This window comes from Triturus cristatus, chromosome 2_1 (assembly GCF_964204655.1).
Source record: "Triturus cristatus chromosome 2_1, aTriCri1.1, whole genome shotgun sequence".
Classification (NCBI taxonomy): Eukaryota; Metazoa; Chordata; class Amphibia; order Caudata; family Salamandridae; genus Triturus; species Triturus cristatus.
This window is the reverse complement of record NC_140581.1, coordinates 1,021,800,118-1,021,819,038: the sequence shown is the minus strand read 5'-3', so window position 1 is coordinate 1,021,819,038 and position 18,921 is coordinate 1,021,800,118. Positions and strand designations below refer to the sequence as shown.

Genomic DNA, 18,921 nt, shown 5'->3' with positions numbered 1-18,921 from the left:
TACACAGAGTGGTGACAAATAAGGAAGCAACTAATTTCTGAAGCCAAAAACATTGCCATTACCTATAAAGCCAGTGAGCAGCCAGTGGCCAACCCCATTGACCTGTGCATCCCCTGTGCACCCACTTCAGGTCCTTAGATTTGACATCAGTCAGACCTTGCTGTTTACAGCAGGAGGTGGGAAGAGGCTGGGTGTTGATAACTTGGTACAGGAGAAAGCGTAACATCTTAGCTTTCTAGAGTCATCACACATCTAACTTCATCTTACTTTTGCACCCAGCTCTCTCCCATTCCCAAAGGAGATCATCAAGAGGACACGGCAGGAATGGAGGAGAAAGCATTCAAGCCATGCACCACACAAACCTGTTGTGAAAGACTTCTTGATCAAACTGGTAGTTATTCCTTGAGTAAAGCCATGGTGAGTTTCTACTGATTACATCCAACCTGCCTAGGACATGGCTGTGGAATGTCACAAACGGAGCAATAGCATATGTGGTATATACATGGATTAAAGGTAGCGCTGAAGCTCCTTTAATCTCTATAACATGGGTGTGATGGCCGACATGATCAATTTTGAATATTGCACAACCAAATGCAAGTTAGGTGCACAAAAACTATGTCTCACAAATGCCAATCCTGATTCAACTAATGAGGATTGAAGTAACTGTATACTCACAAAGTTAATTTACTAACTTGTGAAATCAACCACAACAAATACAGGAGGGCTGGCAGGAATTTAGACGTTTTTGGTTTGGGCCTTCTACAGCGCAAAGTGAACAATCAGACATATTTGTTCCAGTGAAAGACTAGAATAAGTGTGTTGCCATGGTAGGAATAGTGAAAAAACACACCCAGAATTAATAGGGGCGTAAAAAGGTTTCACCGTGACAAAAAATACTTTCCACACAGAGAAAAAAAAACAGATGAACGCATGAATAGAAATCTGCTTCAAATTTACTCATGATTAATTTTTTACCGACTTAATATTCTACATACATAAAATTGACATATGTCAGTACTCCTGAAAATCTACGGGTGGGATAGATTTCCTGGAAAGACTGCAAGAGGTAGGAATTTGCTCCAAAAGAAGAAGCAATCCTACCAAAAAAAATATAACTTTGTTCCCTTTGTGAACTGAGCCGTCACAATGAAAATATGTAATTAATTCCTTCAATAAAGAACTTAACAGCATATCTGAAATTAAATTTCTTTAGGGTCTCCATGGTCCGATGTGCAGAGGGAAAACAAGACTCTGGTAAAGAGGCAGAATTGGAGATTGCTTATTTTTTAAGAGAAAACAAAATGATGCTTAAAGAATGATGCAATTAGGCCATGCATATATTTGATTGATCCCAAGCCCAAATATGGCTTTTCATCAGGTGTTTTATCATGCATTCACCTGACTTTCCATGCATTTGGCCTTTTGCACTTCCTAAATCGTAACCATATAAGGCCAGCCATAAACACTCTGCGGTGGCACTCAGATGAATTCAGTATCAAATTCAAAACACTGCATTATGCACAAAGAATACTGGGCCAAAGTTCCTCTCTACCTTCAGAAAGTGTTGTGCTACTATGCTCCAGCCAGACATCGGCATTATTCCTCAAATCTTTGGATCCAACAAGGTTCTTTCAAGATGTGCGGGTGTCCACTGTCTGAAACTATGAAACATACTTTGTCCTCTACTACAAATGGGAAGCTGGTTAATTTTAATTCAGAAAGCTATTGGACACCGAACTTGTCAAAAAAGCATGTCACTAATTCCAACACCAGCATGTGAGTCACCAAAGAATGCCAGATCTTGGATAGAACTTCTCTTTAGTCAAAACGTAATTTTATTTTCGTTTTCTTTCTGCTCCATTACTCTGAAATGGTCTGGGTGACCTGAAAAAACTTAGCTGTCTCTTGCCGAGATCTGAGTTTAAATGGTAATGACAGGCATGAACCTTGCCAGGTTATCGTAGCATTTTGCCCTTGTAAACTCAATGAATAGAGTAAAATGTAAATAATTTTAACAACACTCCATTAAGAGACAACTTTTTTAGCCCATGATTTAACATCGCATTATGGGGTATGCCATGCATATAAAGAGAGATGTATTTTTTGACTCATCCACAATTCTTGTTATGAACGATATTCTGCATATGTTCCCTAACCTCGCAAAGGGGACTTAATCTGTTATGGTCATCTCATCAAAGTTTTGTGAAACTGGAATACCTTGCAGAAGGCCCTTCTATAAGTCTTCAATTCAGGAGCTAAGAGCATTCTGGAAAAAGACTCAAATGATCTTCTCAGTCAACTTGTCTGCTACTAGGGACCACTGAACACTGGGGTAATTGTGCCTTTTCTTCATCTTATGTGACAGTGAGAATGAAGAGCAAACAAAGAAAATGCTCAGGACATTTATCCACCATAGCATAACTGACATATCAGACGACTGTAACATCGATGTAATTTATAGTTTAAACAGAAAAATACTATATTTTGCACTAAGCACTTCCCAAAGGACTGACCATAAATACAAGGTTCTTTAACAATATTTAGAAGCAGACTGTGATTTATCCTCGTACACCTCTGCAATGAGAAAGTTTGGAAAGTCATACCCCGTTCTACTAAAAGGTGCTGAAATGCCATAATAAAGGCAGATTGTTTTGCTATACCAGTACTAATTAACACAAATCTTTCAGGGCCTGAATGAAATAAGGGTCTCATTTGAAACATTTATCGATGTAAGAGTAAACATGAGTGCCCAAGCTTCTGAAATACGTCATCACTAGGGTAACAAAGAGAGAGACGGGAAGGGCAGAGGGGTGCGTCCTTTTCCCCTGTTTAACATTAATCAAGAAAAACGTGGACGGACCCACTAATGAATCCTTATACCAGGAAGACTCAGTTCCAGACACTGGAATGCAAGAAACCAAATAGGTTTAGAAGAAGAAACCTCACCCACCAACCTAGTTGGTGGCATGCTTCACCATTGGGTTCCCAGCTTGGCTGCCAAATGCACCCCAGCTGTGCTTCGACACCTGAGTTACAGCGGAGCAGTTTGGTTGTTAGATGTGATATGTGCTCAAAGTGGTGATGTTAAAAATGCCTCTGGGATCCCCTACTAATAGTATTTTATTCCTGGGGTCCTAGGACACAGTTAAAAACAAAACGGGGATATAGTGAAGATGAAAAATTGGTCTTTGTTATCCCCTAAACACTGGTCGACATGTTTCAGCCTCATCAACAATAATGAGGCTTCCATCAGGACCATACAGTGTGAAATGTGATGTGGCAAAAAAAGAAATGGAGCCACATGAATTTTATTTTCAGCTCACACGCTAAGGTGTGCGGTGAAGTGTTTAAAACAACCGTAGCTGCCGCCTCCTGTCATCGTCGGGATCCCGAGAAGACCAGAATAGGTGAGGTAGGCGGGCGATCAGCCTTGACAAAGTAAATCTCTATCTTTTAGACTAAGGCCCTAACCAGCTCCACTCAGTCCAACTGTGAACCAAATGATGGAGCATGCCATCAACTAGGTTGGTGGGTGAGGGTTCTTCTTATAAACCTATTTGGTTTCTTGCATTCCAGTGTCTGCGACTGAGTCGTCCTGTTAGAAGGATTCATTAGTGGGTCCGTTCAGGTTGTTCTTGGTTTATTTTTGGGATGAACATCTGACGAAATGGAAGATACTTGAATTGAAGCATCCCTTGCTCAAAATAAAGTGCAGGAATGTCCTCGGATTTGGAATGATCAAACGTCAGAAGACTGTGGAGAACACTAAATGTTCTTTGTCAAAGGACAGGTTCATCTGTAAGAGTGGTCCAAGTAAGGGTCAGCAGTCTACAGGAGGATCATTCTGAATATTTTATCACTACATATTTGGTCACAAAACTCAGACGTGCTAGATGTCTAAAGTCTTTGAACGATAATTACGTAGAGATGGGGATGTGGTTCCACTTCTTCTACATTACAGAGGTGTAAAGGGATTCATTTACTTAATCCTTCTGAAACAAAATTACATGGTCACACTTGGTGACGTGCAATGTAAATAGTGAAGCATTTCTACTGTCATAACGTTAACACTTGCTCCTGAAAGTACCTACCGTAGTCCTTTCTCATAGATCTTTGAAGGCAAGAACAAACAATAAACCACGATCGCCACTGATGCCCCCTCTCCTCACTTTACAACACAGCACCAAGTCAGTTTGGATGTTTTCTTAAGTATCAATACCTATGGAGTGCTCGTCAAGATTCCCCCTTTCGTTCAGTTTTTGGAAACCTTGATAGTTCAGGGTGTGGTACATGAGGCAATTACCACTGTCTTTGTATTCCGTCAAATAATTGCAGCACTCTCTATCTTACTGGATAGAAGCATAAATGTTTATTGTCTTTGCAGTTCTGTAACAAAGGTCTCCACATTCTACAAAATTTCATATCTGTAGCAGCTAAGTCATGTGTCAGGTTTTCCATTGCCATAGGTTGTCACAGTTTAATGAACCAACGTAGATTATCCGGTGAACCCTTTGCTTTCCAGTGCAACAAAATCAACCTTTTGGCGACTCCCAGCAATTGTAACACGAGCACCCAATTTGCTATGATCAGGCCCTCCAATCGCAACAGCAACAATATCGCACCAGACCCATATCTATGGTATTGGGATGCCCAATAGTAAACGATGTTGATGAAATTAATATTTTCACATTTTACAGTAGTCTGCACCCACTTTATTTTGCTCTAGTATGGAAGACAAAAACAATACAATGGCACCTTCCATGATGTTGCTAGTAAGCTCAGTGGTAACTCAGATGGCTTCTCATTGGATGGGAGGGTTGTTAATTCCTCCAAATATCCATCCTACTGGTGGCATTCTATTTAATGGCTGCCCTACAATTTATCTGCAAACCCTAGCTTGGTATGTGTGCAAATGTGGAGACTGAATAGAGGGCTAGCATTGTTGACTTGGCTTGGATGATCATTTTGCTCATCAAAAGTTACCATTTACTTTCAAAAACTGAGTCCACCTTCATTCAGTCTGGGGGGAATTCACCTTTTTGATAAACAATGAGACCACACAAAATAGCAAATCAATTGTATTAGACAGTAGTAGGGCACTTTATTCCTATACATACAGTCAAGCATACTTACATACTGGAACAACCACTCACATGATGAAAGACCAATCTATTTAGCAAGACTTTATGCATTTCCCAATCACAAGTCACATCTATTTTTCCTACACAGAATAACGATTGCTTTGGCAGCCTCAATGGGACGAAGTGTGGAGAGGCCACATCCTTGCTGACCTGGTTCTATTTTCTGCTATATGGATAAGAAGGTAGACTGGAAATGGGTGTCAGACTGAACGCTGTGCTGTTCTGTCAACTGGTGAATATGGAAGAGGAAACTACCAGCAAAGTTGGAAAAAGAAACTCTGCTCTTTCAATCTAATCTTCAAGAGCAGACAAAATTCCACTGGTGTCTAAATAAAGGTAGAAAGTGCAATAAGGTTATCAGGGTAATGCTATTACTGATGCACTGTCACCATTAAACTTGCAAAGTTCTCTAGTTATCATTGTCTTGATAGCCCATATCAGGTACGGTCCAGTCTATTGAAGATCCTTAGATAATTGAGGAGAACCTTACTCGCCTATGTCTCCCAAAATACATGTCCCCTTTGTGATAAAGACTTGCTGGCTTCATAGTGGATGTTGAATCTCTTGACCAGCAATTAGCCTCAGTTCTTTACCACAAAACAAAGCAGAGGGGTGATTTCTACTGAAGAAGTTCTATATAACTGTTGAAAGAATACACAAATATGGCTTGCTCTAGAGACAAAAAAAGAAATCTTACATAGCAACAGTGACAGGGGATTTTATCACTCCTCCAATGTGATCGGGGTATTTGGATGTTTTGCCTAATGACACGGATTTACTTAATATTCCAAAGTATAAAGTGATTCAGGGTCCTCACCATTTGAAAATCCAGTTTTAGAGAATCACTAAATTCAACGCTGCCCTTAACCTATAGGATCGGAAGTTAGGGAAGCATACTGTAATTTTAGCAACTAAGAACAGTAGTGCCAGTTCAAAGTTCTTAACAAGTTTACATCGCACTACATGCTTTAGGGTTGATGCTTTCCATGAGGACCAGATACTGAAAAATATTACACAAAATGCACATCTATATGAGATACTGAAAAATAATACACAAAATGCACATCTATATGAGATACTTAACCAATATCAGGAACAAAACAAATGCGTTTAAATGATTCACAGAATAATTTTGCTTCAATTAGGATTCAGGCATTTTCCTAAACATGGCAACTTGACTACTCTTGGGCCTATAGCTCAGATGAGCTTTCAAACTTTGGTGTCATACAGCATTTTTCAAAACACGCTTAGTTCACCAGCCAGGTGGTTTGCGATGAAACTTTTCGAAACTGCATCCATTTATACGGGATGAATCATGCTCTTCACTTACATGTCAAACATTATTTTAGGCACATTTCTGGGTCAACATACTGCATTTTCAACACCTCACACAAAATGTTCTTTCTTATCTTTTCATTCTATTACGTTCTGAGTTTTCTTGGTGTACGTAAACTGTATTTTGGTCATGAGACGCCACTGAGGTGTAAATTAGCATGTTAGATTGATAGACACTGTTTGACAAGAGTTAATGAGGGAGGTCATTCAATGAGTCCCCACTTTTAGACCGGTTTAAAATATTGTTATGTGGACAAAAGTAACAAGACCTGTATAGGTAGATTTGCCAGAATTAGACTTTATGGAAATGTCCTAATTTTTGAAAAATCTGATTTATATATTTTTTCACGTTCATAGTTGGTGTCATAACGTAGTGTTTTTATAATTTGACTTGTAGGATACAGAAGAGTGCCTACCAATTTGGTTCATACTGAAGAAACATGAAGTACATGGTCTATACATAAAATTGTGAAACATTACGAATGTATTATATATCTTTACTGGCTGTAGTATATTTGATCACCAGTACCTATAACAGATACTGGTTTAAGTACAGAGTAGATAAACATCCAGATGATTTTTCCCTTTAGGGCCTTGTTGGAGTACAGACCAAGTACTGGTACTAACAAAATGAGAATCATTTGTGACTGCAATATGCATTCTGAACTCTACATGGCTGTATGACAATGTATCTGAATTATCAAAATAGGTGAGAAAGGTTTACTTGTGATTTAGAGTTCTATATATTTAAATAACTTTTTCTTTATATGATCCTGTCATCTGAAATATGGACTAGGAACAAACTATAACACACATGCTCTGGTGTGGACAGTTTCCTCAAATATATTTTTCTTTCCTGTAGTTTGCCAATATATTATGTATTGTGAGATGTTCCAGTTTGCCAATATATAGTGATAGCTCAGGCCATTATCATGCAAGACGGTATGGCTAATAACCGTGACTCAAGGTGTGGGAAGACTAAACTCAGAAAGAAAAATAGCAATGTGACGCAGAAGACGTTAGCCAAACAAGTCTAGTCTACTAAAGGAAATCAGACCTTTCTGTAAAACAAGTTTTACATTGAATGAAGAGACTATTCTTTTCTTTTAAGAGGCAGAAAAATAAAGACTGTGACCAACCCCGTGACTTGGAGAGGGATCTGTGCTTCGACTGTAACCTCTCTTGCTTCCACATCGCCACTGGATGCATAAAAGCATACCTGTCGCACAAGTTAGAGTTGTGGCCGGAGTCCAAGAACCAAAAACGCCCTTTATGTAGATCTGTGACCAATAATTGTTTCCTGCAGTCCCTCAGAATGGCTTGAATCTGGTTTCTTTCAGTGGGGAGATCGTTCCCCAGCACACCAGAAGTAGTGGGGACACCAACATAGTTGTGAGCGAAGCTCTGGATCCATGTGGGAGGGCATAGAAAGAAAGGAACTGACATTAGAGTGCAGGGGTGGAAATTACCCTTCACTTCTGGGGTGGAAAGGAGGTCCCACAGAGCTGCACAACACCATTTACCAGTGTGTGGGAGCACTACTACAAAACTTTCCGGATCCAGACTGGCGTCTGGGGATATTCTAAACAAGCAGAATCTGCAGTTAGAAGTATCCATCAGAAGAGCCTACACAGGATTTTATGTGGATGTTGATGAGGGCCTTAAGAAATGTGGAGAAAGACAAGAGGATGAGAGGACATAAAAGAAAAGCAGGTACTGAATGAAGAAGTTCTTGAAGGTAAAAGTTGAGGCGGGCATTGTCCTGAAAGGAAGCATGGGTGATTAGCTCCTGGATAGTTGTGTTGGTAGATCTGGGTGAATCAAGACGCACGAGTTAAGGAGTAACGAAGCGAATATACAGCTGAAGGAAGCCTGCAAATCCTAATAAATAACTTACTTTTGTTTTATTGTTATTGTCATTGTTAGGGAACAGGGTGGAAGAGTTTTATAGTATGTCAGTTTCATGACACAGAACTCCACAGGCATGCTATGCTTGTCATAAAACTGTGTGGGGAATGGTTTATATGTATTATTTGGAGCTAGCATCAGATTTTAAAGTGTTTATAGTGTCATTTTCAGCTGCATCTGATAAAGGCAGTAAGAAAATTATAAACTTAGACAAAACAACCTTAAGACTTGAAAAGTGTAATTTTACAAACAATTTACCTGGCATGCCAGATATCATGATTTGTGAACCACAAAACAAATGAATTAAATCACAACACCAATAAATATCAAGTGCGTGCCCCAAAATGCATTTACTTACGTGTACATCATTTAAGAAAAACAAGCCCCACACTTTCTAAAATTTCAAAAACCTTTTTCCTAACTTGTGTTAGTGCAGGAATAGCTTTATGGGGAAGAACTAGAAATCTGGACAGGAGAAATCAACTGCTTCACACAAGATAAGAGAACGAGTTGAGGAACCTAAAGAACTGCGCCTGTACTGCCCACTTGTCCTATCTGCTGTCTCCTTGTACACTCACCTGCGCCACAGTCCGCTGGTGAGAGTTTAGACTTAGTCAGTGGTGCACACAGAATTCGACTACTGGAAGTCACTAAAAATCTGTGTGACAGTTCTAGGCATCTGTAATTCCCGCCTTTATTCTGCAGAATATCTCTCATTAATAGCTCCATCCATCAAGATTTAAATGAGCCCTAGGAAAAGTATCAGTGTATGGGACCTATTGGGCCTATCATACAATTCGTTAATGGTTTCAAAGTTATTAAAGTTACATGTTTTGGTATTATCTAACTTTTCAACAGGTTAACACGGTCACCCCAGCCACTGGCTTCCACTCCCCCATTCAACCCAGAGACCTGTGGGTGCCTCAGATGACACAAATCTTGATTTCAACTGGCCAGTGAAGGGAAACCAACACAGTACACATTTTAAGGGTAGGTCTGGGGAATTCAGTGTGTGTGTGTAAAGTATCACTCAAAACCTGTAGTGTAATCTTCCTTTATTACCAACTCTGCTTGCACAGAACATCAAGTACAGCCCCTTCACAAACCGGCTGAGTCCCAACTGCCACCCCCAGAACACCCACAACCCTATATTCCACAATACCTCATAATCATGCAGGACGCATTCCAAAGGTGGAATGCAGCAACACCACACATCCCCCTCCTGCATACAATGAGCAACAAAAATTTGAAAAGTTAACCATAAAGAAACTATCTACAACATTGCTTTATAACGTAATATAACATTTTTTTAAACTATTGCTCAAAAATAGATAAAAGCTAACACAAAACAAAATCTTTCAGTTTGCAAAGAGTGCAAATTAATTTACCCATCCTATCCAACCTCCTTGTGCCAATATCCACAAACCTCTGTTCCGTCTCTCTATCATCCAGCACTTCTTGCGCACATGGCACCTCACACCGCACCTGCTCCATCTCCTCATCCACTTCATCCTCCCACAACCAATCACTCATATCAAAAGCACACCCAACATCTTCCCCTTTTTCTTTTTCAACACCCTTTCACTTTGCAAGTCGACTTATGTGCCACACACGATTATCACTCAACCTCGTAGAATCCCTTAAACACTCCACAACCCTTAATGGTTCAGAAAATACACTCTGTCCCTTTGCCACTTTACCAATTTTTTTTAGCCTTCACCCAATCACCTTAGTGGCATTCCTCAAATCGCAATTCTTTTTGTACACTTTTTGTGCTTTAATAATGTTACTTTTGACCACCTCAGGCGACCACTCCACCTGTCTCATACTATCCATCCAGCCAATGTTTTCCTTAGTAAATGGCTCTCTGCCTCGCATCAAAACAAACGGACTAAACCCCGTAAGAGATGGTGTCAATCTGTAACCCCACAACATTTTTTTTACTTCAACTTCCCATTTCTCCTTATTCTCACATGCAATCTGAATTGTGCCTTTGATCACTCGATTAAAACGCTCAACAGCACCATTTCCAGCTGGATGATACACCAAAGTTTTCACATGCTGCACACCATTTCTCTTCAAAAACAACAGCTCCACTTTATTTGCTATAAAATGTGCTCCATTATCACTTAGAAGCCTCTTAGGCAAACCTTCTTTCAAGAACACCTCCCCCCAAAACTTCACCACTGTGTCTGCATCAGCCTTCTCAAAAATTTCCAACTCAACCGATTTACTGAAATAGTCCACAAGCACAATAATGTATTGTCTCTCACCAGACATGGACTGCACTGGACCCACAAAATCCACTGCCAACATGTCCCAAACCATCTCCGGACATTCCATTGGCATCAATTGAGGTCTCAAAGTATGTAAACTTTTATCTGAATTCGCACATTCCCCACAATCTCTCACTCTTCTCTCAACCTCAATATCAATTCCAGGCCACCAATACGAAGCTTTTACTCTTTTCTTTGTTCTTACAATTCCGAAATGTCCTTCATGACATACATCCTAAAGCCTCTCCCCAAGTCCAAATGGAGGTACAATTTTCCACCTCTCATCACAAACCCAGACTCCACTCCCAATTAATTTCTCACTTCCCAAAAACTCCTAACCTCCGCCATGTCTGGCTTCTTCTCACCCCATCCTTCCAAAATATACACCTTCACCTTTTTTTAGCAAATCATCCATTCTTCCCTTCCAATTGAATTCAACCCTTCTTCTTCCACAAATGCAATCTGGTAATCATCCCACATACTTCCTGGTATTTCCCTAACTGGCAAAGGAATACGACTCAAACAATCTGCAACCTTGTTCTGAACCCCTGGCACATACTTTATCCTGTAATTGTAATCCTGTAACCTCATTGAAAGACTAGCAATTCTTGCTGAAGCCTTCACCAACCCTTCACTGGTAAGTAAGTTCACCAAAGGTTGTGATCCGTTCTAACATCAAATTCAGTACCCCACAGAAACGTTCTAAAATGTTCCATACCCCACACGCACCCAAGGGTTTCCCTCTCAATCACAGAATACACTTCTTCTACCGAAGTAAGACTTCTTGACGCAAAACCACTCACCACTTCACCATCCTCAATCTGAGTAAGCACCGCATCCAGTCCTTTTCCGCTTGCATCCACTGTTAGCACACTGTGCAAATCTGGATCAAAACTCTTGATAGGAGCTGCATTACAAATTTCATTTTTCAACTTCTTAAATCCTTCTACACATTTCTCTCCCCATTCAAATTTGCTTCGCTGTTTTAACAACTGTCTCAAATCATATGACTTTTATGCAAATAAATTTACAAATTTAGAGTAGAACTCCGCAAGACCCAGAAACGAGCAAAGTTCTTCCTAATTTCTTGGTTTTGGAGCCTCCCTTAATGTTTCAAGTAATTCTCTTTTAGGAGAAATTCCATCCTTTCCAATCACACGACCCAGATACATTACTTTGTTCTGTGCAAAAAGACATTTTGCAAACTCTGCTGTTAACCCTTTAGCTTTCAACACTTCCATGACTTCCTTTAATCTCTGATCATGTATTTGCTTGTTCTCCCTCATTATCAGGATGTCGTCTTGAAAGTACAAAACCCCTCTGATAGCCCTCAAAACTTCACTCCTCAGTCTTTGAAAAACTGAGGCTGCTGAAGCCAGTATAAACGACATTCTAACATACTGGAAACATCCAAACGGAGTAACAAATGCTGTTATTTTCCTGCTCTGTTCATATAAAGGAACTTGATGATACGCCAACGACAAATCCACTGTAGAAAACCATTTCATGTTCTTCGTTTTTGCCAAAAGTTCTTTTTCTTTTGGTAAAGGAAATCTGTCCACTTGTATTTGTCGATTAACATCTTTCAAGTCAACACATATCTAATTTTTCCGTTGGACTTCCGGGCTACTACAACCGGAGACATCCACTCCCGATGACTCAATTTTTAATCTCTCCGGCCTCCTTCAATCTGTTCAACTCTTTTTCCATTTCACTTCGCACAACAAACAGAACATTTCTTACTTTGAAATTCACAGGAAAAGCACTCTCCTTAAAGTATAATCTATGAGTGAATCCTTTCAACACTCCAATTTTTCCTGAAAACACCTCCTTGTAATCTACACACAGCCTCTCCCCTACATGGTCTCCATCATTCAGCACCAACACTTGTTCCTTACTATTTGGGTTGAGAATAATATTTAGACTTCGTTGATCCCTTCAACCCAAAACACGAGGTCCATAATCCGCCACATACATTCGCCCTTTAGCCCTTCAACCATTAAACACAAAGGAAACATCCCTGCACCCCAACATAGGTATGGCTTCAACAGTGAAACTTTCTGGTTTAATATCGCATACTTTAAATTCCTCACCAATCGCACCCTGAAATTTTTCCTTCCACATGTCCAAATTGACTATAGTGAAAGGTGATCCTGAATCTGCTACAAGAACAACAGGAACACCAGCAACAATTACTTCACATGACGGTTTACTCCTCCCTTGACTCTTAATTTCTAATACCGCATCCTTAACCATAATTACCACGTCATCCTCTCCAGAATACTTATCATCCGTGATGGTCTCTTCCGGATGCTCAGACACACACCTGACTCTCTCTCTCGTAACCTTTCTCCTGCAAGCATGTGCAAAATGTCCAATCAATCCACATACTGAACACTTCTGATCTCTAGCTCTACAAATCCTACTGTTTGCCAAATGTTCATGACTTCCACACCTATAACGCCTGAAAATTCCTTGTCCATCCTTCTAGACATTCACTTTTGCTAGAACTGTAAATCTCCTTTCCTCCTTAAAGTCTTGTGCCTTACTACTCGCTACTACTTTATTAAATGGTTTACTATTTTTCTTTTCATTTACACACACTTCTTCCTTCTCTTTACCATCTTCCAGGGCTGCTTTTGCACACCTCAATGAAACTTCTGCCTTCCTCACAACAGCTAACTTTGTTCAATGTACCATCCCCATGGTCCATAACCTTTCCTGCACACTTTTATTATTTGTCTGATCCCTTATAAATTCCTCCTGCAATGACCAAATATACAAGGAACCGCCAATTTTTTTTTAGTATAGACAAATAATCATCAATAGTTTCATTTTGTTTCCTATGAAAACATTTGTACCTATCAATTGCAATACAAACGGTAGGTGCAGAATATCTTTCCAAATCATCCAAAGCATTTGCATATACATCAGTTTTATCTTCCCCACACACTTTTTTTTCCCCATTTGATTATACTGCTTGATACCTTCAGGTCCCAGTGAATGCAACAAAATGTCCTTCTTTATATCTGCTATTAAACTGTCATTATTAATAGTAACCATATAATTCGAAAAATAGTCCTGCCATTATTCCCATTTCATCCGTGGCTCCCCAGGACCCGGAAAAAATGGAATTGGGGGTGATAAAGTAAAAGTTTGTGCTGCACAGTATTACATCCGGTGTACTGAGCTACCATCATGAATTGAATCTGATTACTAAGGAGAACTAGAACAAAAGATAAAGGGATAATCACAGTCTGATGTAAACTGAAACCCCCTTGATGATATCTAGGCAACAGACAAACAGAGGGCACAAAAAGTAGACGAAAACCAATAAGAGTCAAAGGGTATACAGTATGTAGGGTGGGTGTCCTCTCTTCACCCGGAGGTTCTATGAACATCTGTTTTTCTTTGAAGTTGTGTACTTTTAATTAGTCTACCTATTTATACTTTAAATAAAGACATTCCGTTTAAAATAGATAGCTGTGATTGGACTATGATTGTTGTGTAAAATTACTGTTACTCAGTCAAACCTCCTTTCACGTCCTGACAGCTACACAAAGCCATCGTCCAAAATCAAAGAGTAGGAAGGGGGTTCTCGAACTATCCAGTCTCAGTACAATAGTATCATGGTGCGTGAAACTGCAGTGGTAAACTACAGAATCCACGAGGAGCAGGCTCAGCACTGATTTGCATAAGGCGGGCCTTCTTCTAAACTGGCATAGTTAGCAAAAAATGATGGGCTAGAAAGCTACCCTTTAGCAAATGCCAGTGGTTAGACTTTTTGCAAACTTTTCTCCTATCACCTTTTGTGTGACTGAAACTAAAGTTTTCACCATCGATACATGCTAGTAAGATCTGTGACTGGGGGTGAGGGTCTGAAAAGTTTCAGTGCTCCGTCAATCATCTCCTTGTGTTTGCTTTGTTCGCCCTAAGTTGGCAGGGTATGCCCAGGCGTTGGTCCCTTGTTCACTTTGCTACTGGATTCCAGCTAGCCTGGATGATATGGGGTGTTACCCCGAAACTGTTCCCAGAATGCTTGTTTCCAGTCCAGGGAAGACCTAGCTTGGCAGGTCGGGCTGGACTGTTACCATGAGGAACAGGGTCAAGACTGATTTGCATATGGCTGGGTCTGAACTGGGGTGTTAAAGTGAGCTAAAGAATGATGATAGATTCAACCAAGATCTGTGACTGGGGGTGAGTGTCTAAAAAGTTTCAGTGCTCCGTCCATCATCTCCTTGTGTTAGCCTCAAAACCCGGACAAGTGTTTGTGTACAGGAATAAAATCACCAAACACATTCAACAAAGGAACCTCCGCTCGAGTGGCACCTCACTTCAAAATAACAAGATACAAGAAAAAAAACATCGGTGGCACATCCTTCTCTGTTCAAGCAGGGAAACTATGGAACTCTTTACCCCATTGCCCCCCCCCACCCCCAACATCAGATCCATCTCCAGAAAACTACTCAAGAATTGGCTCTAACCTACATAAGCACCATACTCAAACAGAAATATACAGTATATCCCTTTGTATATAAGTATTTATTTGTACTAGAGATATGTACCTATATGTGTGTATTGCTTTGTGTAAACGTGTAGAATAATTATGTTTTAAAACAAATTAATAAAATACATTTTTAAGTGCAACAACACTTGAAAGTCAGAGTTTATTTAATACATCTTTAATCTACATATACTTACTTCCTTTATGCATCTATATACCTTCCATGTACTTGGATCTATATATTTATTATCTTTCTGCTAATTCAGCATATCCAATGCACTTCCCTATTTCTCACCCTATACCTCTCTCAATATGTCTTCTACCTCAACTCTCAGACTCATCTGAAACCTTTTTCTACTACTATTTCCAATACACTACCCTATGTCTCACCCTATACCTCTATCAATATCTTTAATCTACATACACTTACTTCCTTTATGTATATATATACTTTCCATGTACATATGAAACTATATATTACTTTTCTTTTAATTCGCCATATCCAATACACAACCCTATTTCTCATCCTATACCCCTCTCATATCTTCTACCTCAACTCTCCGACTCATCTCAAACCTCTTTCTACTACTCTTTCCAATGCACTACCCTATTTCTCACTCATTACTTCTATCAATATAACCTCTACCTCCACTCTCTTTCATCCCAAACCCCATACCACTACTATGATCCACAAAGTAACCCTCTCTAGACTCTTCCCTACTCTACCCCTCCTTGCATCATCTCATACCTCTTTTACTATACCGATCCCCCCAAACAAGCCTTTCTAAACCCTGCTCTCTGACTCTTCCCCTCCACATCCCTTTTACTCATCCTCCTACTGCTATGACCTTCTAAACAAAAATCCTTCCCTCGTCTATTCCTCCACTATCCTTTTCAATCCAAATAACAGACTAACATGTCCACTCATATTTCACTATACTAATCCCTTATAGGTTCCAGAGTGGCGTGCTACTCGCTGAAAAAGCGCTTCAACATCTCATCAGGGGTAGCAAGCGTTACATAAATGCAAACCTTTTTCCCTCTTTTATCCCTTCGCTACCCTTCTGAATCCAAATAACTGACTAACCTATCGACCACTCAAATTACTTTCATATTTCACTATACTAATTCAACACTAATCCTTTGTGGGTTCTGGAGCAGCTCAGGCCTAGAATGACATCTACTGTGACGACTGAGCAGGCAGATGGAACATGACAGAGCGGGGACTGTGCCAGGTCATGCTGAAGAGAGATCTACATTCGACACATTCGAAATGACAGCCCTTGTGCTAGTTACCTCACTTGTTTTATGTTCTCAAAATACATTATGGTTTAAAAAAAGAAATGTAAAGGCGTCGATATTGCACCGTCCCTTGTTTCTAACGCTAAATCATTGCATTTAATTTATGCCTAATGGAAACAGCGGCAAGGTTAATGGGCAGTTGATGGATCTCTTACCACAGGCTTTGGATGCTGCAACGCAAATCTCTTCGGCGATGTATTCTCCTGCTGGAAGTAGCAAGTAATCTCCTTCCGCTTTCCCCAAGGAATGATACAGATAAACCCGCAGCCCTGGCTCCGGCTGCCTCGGAGCGCTTGAATTCGAAGGCAGGTCTCCGTTCTGGTGCACGGTCGAAGCCGCCGCTCCGTCCATCTCCGTCATGGTCAGGCAGGCCATCATTTTAATTCACGGGTCAGGCATCTAGGAGAGATATGGCAAACTTACTAAACCGGAAGTAACAAGGCTAGGGGGCGTAGACTGCGTTACCGACACTGGCCAAAATTGGCAGGCGAAAAACAAAGGACAAAAAAACGTATTCCCCTACAATTGCAAAGAAGCCCCCCCAAAAAAGAGAAAAAAACACATGCATATTTCTGTTCTCCGTGAACGAAACAGCAAGCATCTATGATCAACATACATTTTACTAGTCAACATACATATTCCGCACTTTTAGTCAACATGAATGACCAAAAAGTACACCAAAACATGAGTTTGCTACTATTTAACCTAACTGGTTTTTGCCACATTTATGATCGACTTATATTAGAAAGTTATATACGCTGAAAATTAAGTAGCCAAAACATAAGACAGCAACGCTCATATTTTCTGTTTTTTTGTACGTTTTTACCCCTGTGTTGGGCATCTCTCCCATTTCAAAATGCATGCAGACGTTCTCACTCAATGTAATTAATCGTTTTCACACTAGGCACTCACAGGCCAGCTAAGATGGAGGCAGCAACGTCAGTGTAAATGATTTGCAAACCTGTCCTCAGCAACACTTGCTTCCACGGAATTATGTGTGTGCGCGAGCGTGCGGGCCTGTATGTAGTGAGGGTAGTCGCCTGAATGAGGTGGGTTTACAGAACCCTCTTAACTCATGGGTTTGCTGGTAAAGACAACTTTTAGGGATCCCGATCTGTAACATATACATTTCATGTGCCGAATTTATAATGTCGTGAACATTTAAATTCAACTCAGCTGTGCAAATGACTTCATTGCAAAGGGTTGCTATTCTGAAAACGTGGATGTACAGTTGGAATATATTTTTTATCACTCATATGTTTTCACTTCAATACATTTTCTGCCAGAGGATTGGAGTCCTATATCTGACAGTCGGATATTTACTGTTGGAGTAAACCTGTGTTCTGACTGCGTACGGGTACACAGGATGTGTATCATCATATTGGACTGTACAAGCGGGTGTAAAAACACTGCTTTCTCCATAGGTTAAACAAAATCAACTATGAAAATGTAACTCCGGTGCTGTACTTGCCCATGTGTCAATGTATGATAAGTACATTTATTTACCCATCTGAAGATTCTTTTGAATGGTGGAAATAGCATTCATATAAGAGTTCCAGGAGTTCTCCTGGAGACTGACTTCTTGCATTTTACCAGATGTACTCATTGACTTAGTTGTGAAGCCAAACATTCGTAGAGGAAACTAATGAGATTACATTTCGTACTTCTTCTGTGAATTGGGCTCAGAAAGTATACAGACATCGAAGACCGACTGGGACGTTAGCTCACATGCATAGAACACAAACTAGCATGAAAGTTAGTTGAAATGTAGTTAATACTTCGGCTCTTTCGTGTACATTTTATGTAAACTATATATTTTATAAACATGAAATACTCTATTGTTTTCAATTACAGTTCTGCACATCTGCAAGGCGCTACAGCACTTGAGTAGTCTTGGTGACAGCGATATTTTGAGAGCGTGCGCGATTACATCGATCCAGCTTGTAGTTTGTTATTGCATATAAAAAATATGGAGAACAGATAGGATTATGCAGACTCTGCCTTGTAATTCGCACAGTGGCGATAGGACAGACAGAGGCTTAGAGCAGTATTAAGGTATTTAGGGCTCACACTGATATCATCGACTCTGGCTTTACAACAAAGCTACTGCCCAAGTTACAAAATGGCACAGGTTTACGCCTTAGACTGGAGAGCAATCTCTCGGGTTACACTTATCGTTAATCAGGATCACGCTTCACACCGGAGCTCAATCCGCCAGGTTACGCATGTATCACCAGTTCTTGAACCAATCCCTCTAGTTGTAGAGATTTGATCAGTTTCTGCAACACAGCTGTATCTCAGATGGCCGCTCTTGTGCAGCCTCAGACAACCCAATTATCTGATGTCAGAAAGATCTTTCAGGCCGTGGACAGCAAACCTGCACATCAGGTTGGAGATCTTAGAGGCAATATCCCAGACAGAAAAGAGCGATCCTTGGTGTAGGACAGCAAAGCTA

At 40.2% G+C, this 18,921-nt stretch overlaps 1 protein-coding gene across 1 annotated transcript in view; it reads right to left on the bottom strand.

The window, feature by feature from the left end:
- JAK2 (Janus kinase 2) overlaps positions 1-18,921 on the bottom strand; it is a 1,019,755-nt gene that overhangs the window by 617,915 nt on the left and 382,919 nt on the right. Inside the window, exon 3 of the mRNA XM_085635055.1 lies at positions 16,622-16,865. Within this exon, the coding sequence (XP_085491181.1) occupies positions 16,622-16,844 (223 nt within the window). The 5' untranslated portion in view covers positions 16,845-16,865. The remainder of the gene's footprint in view (positions 1-16,621; positions 16,866-18,921) is intronic.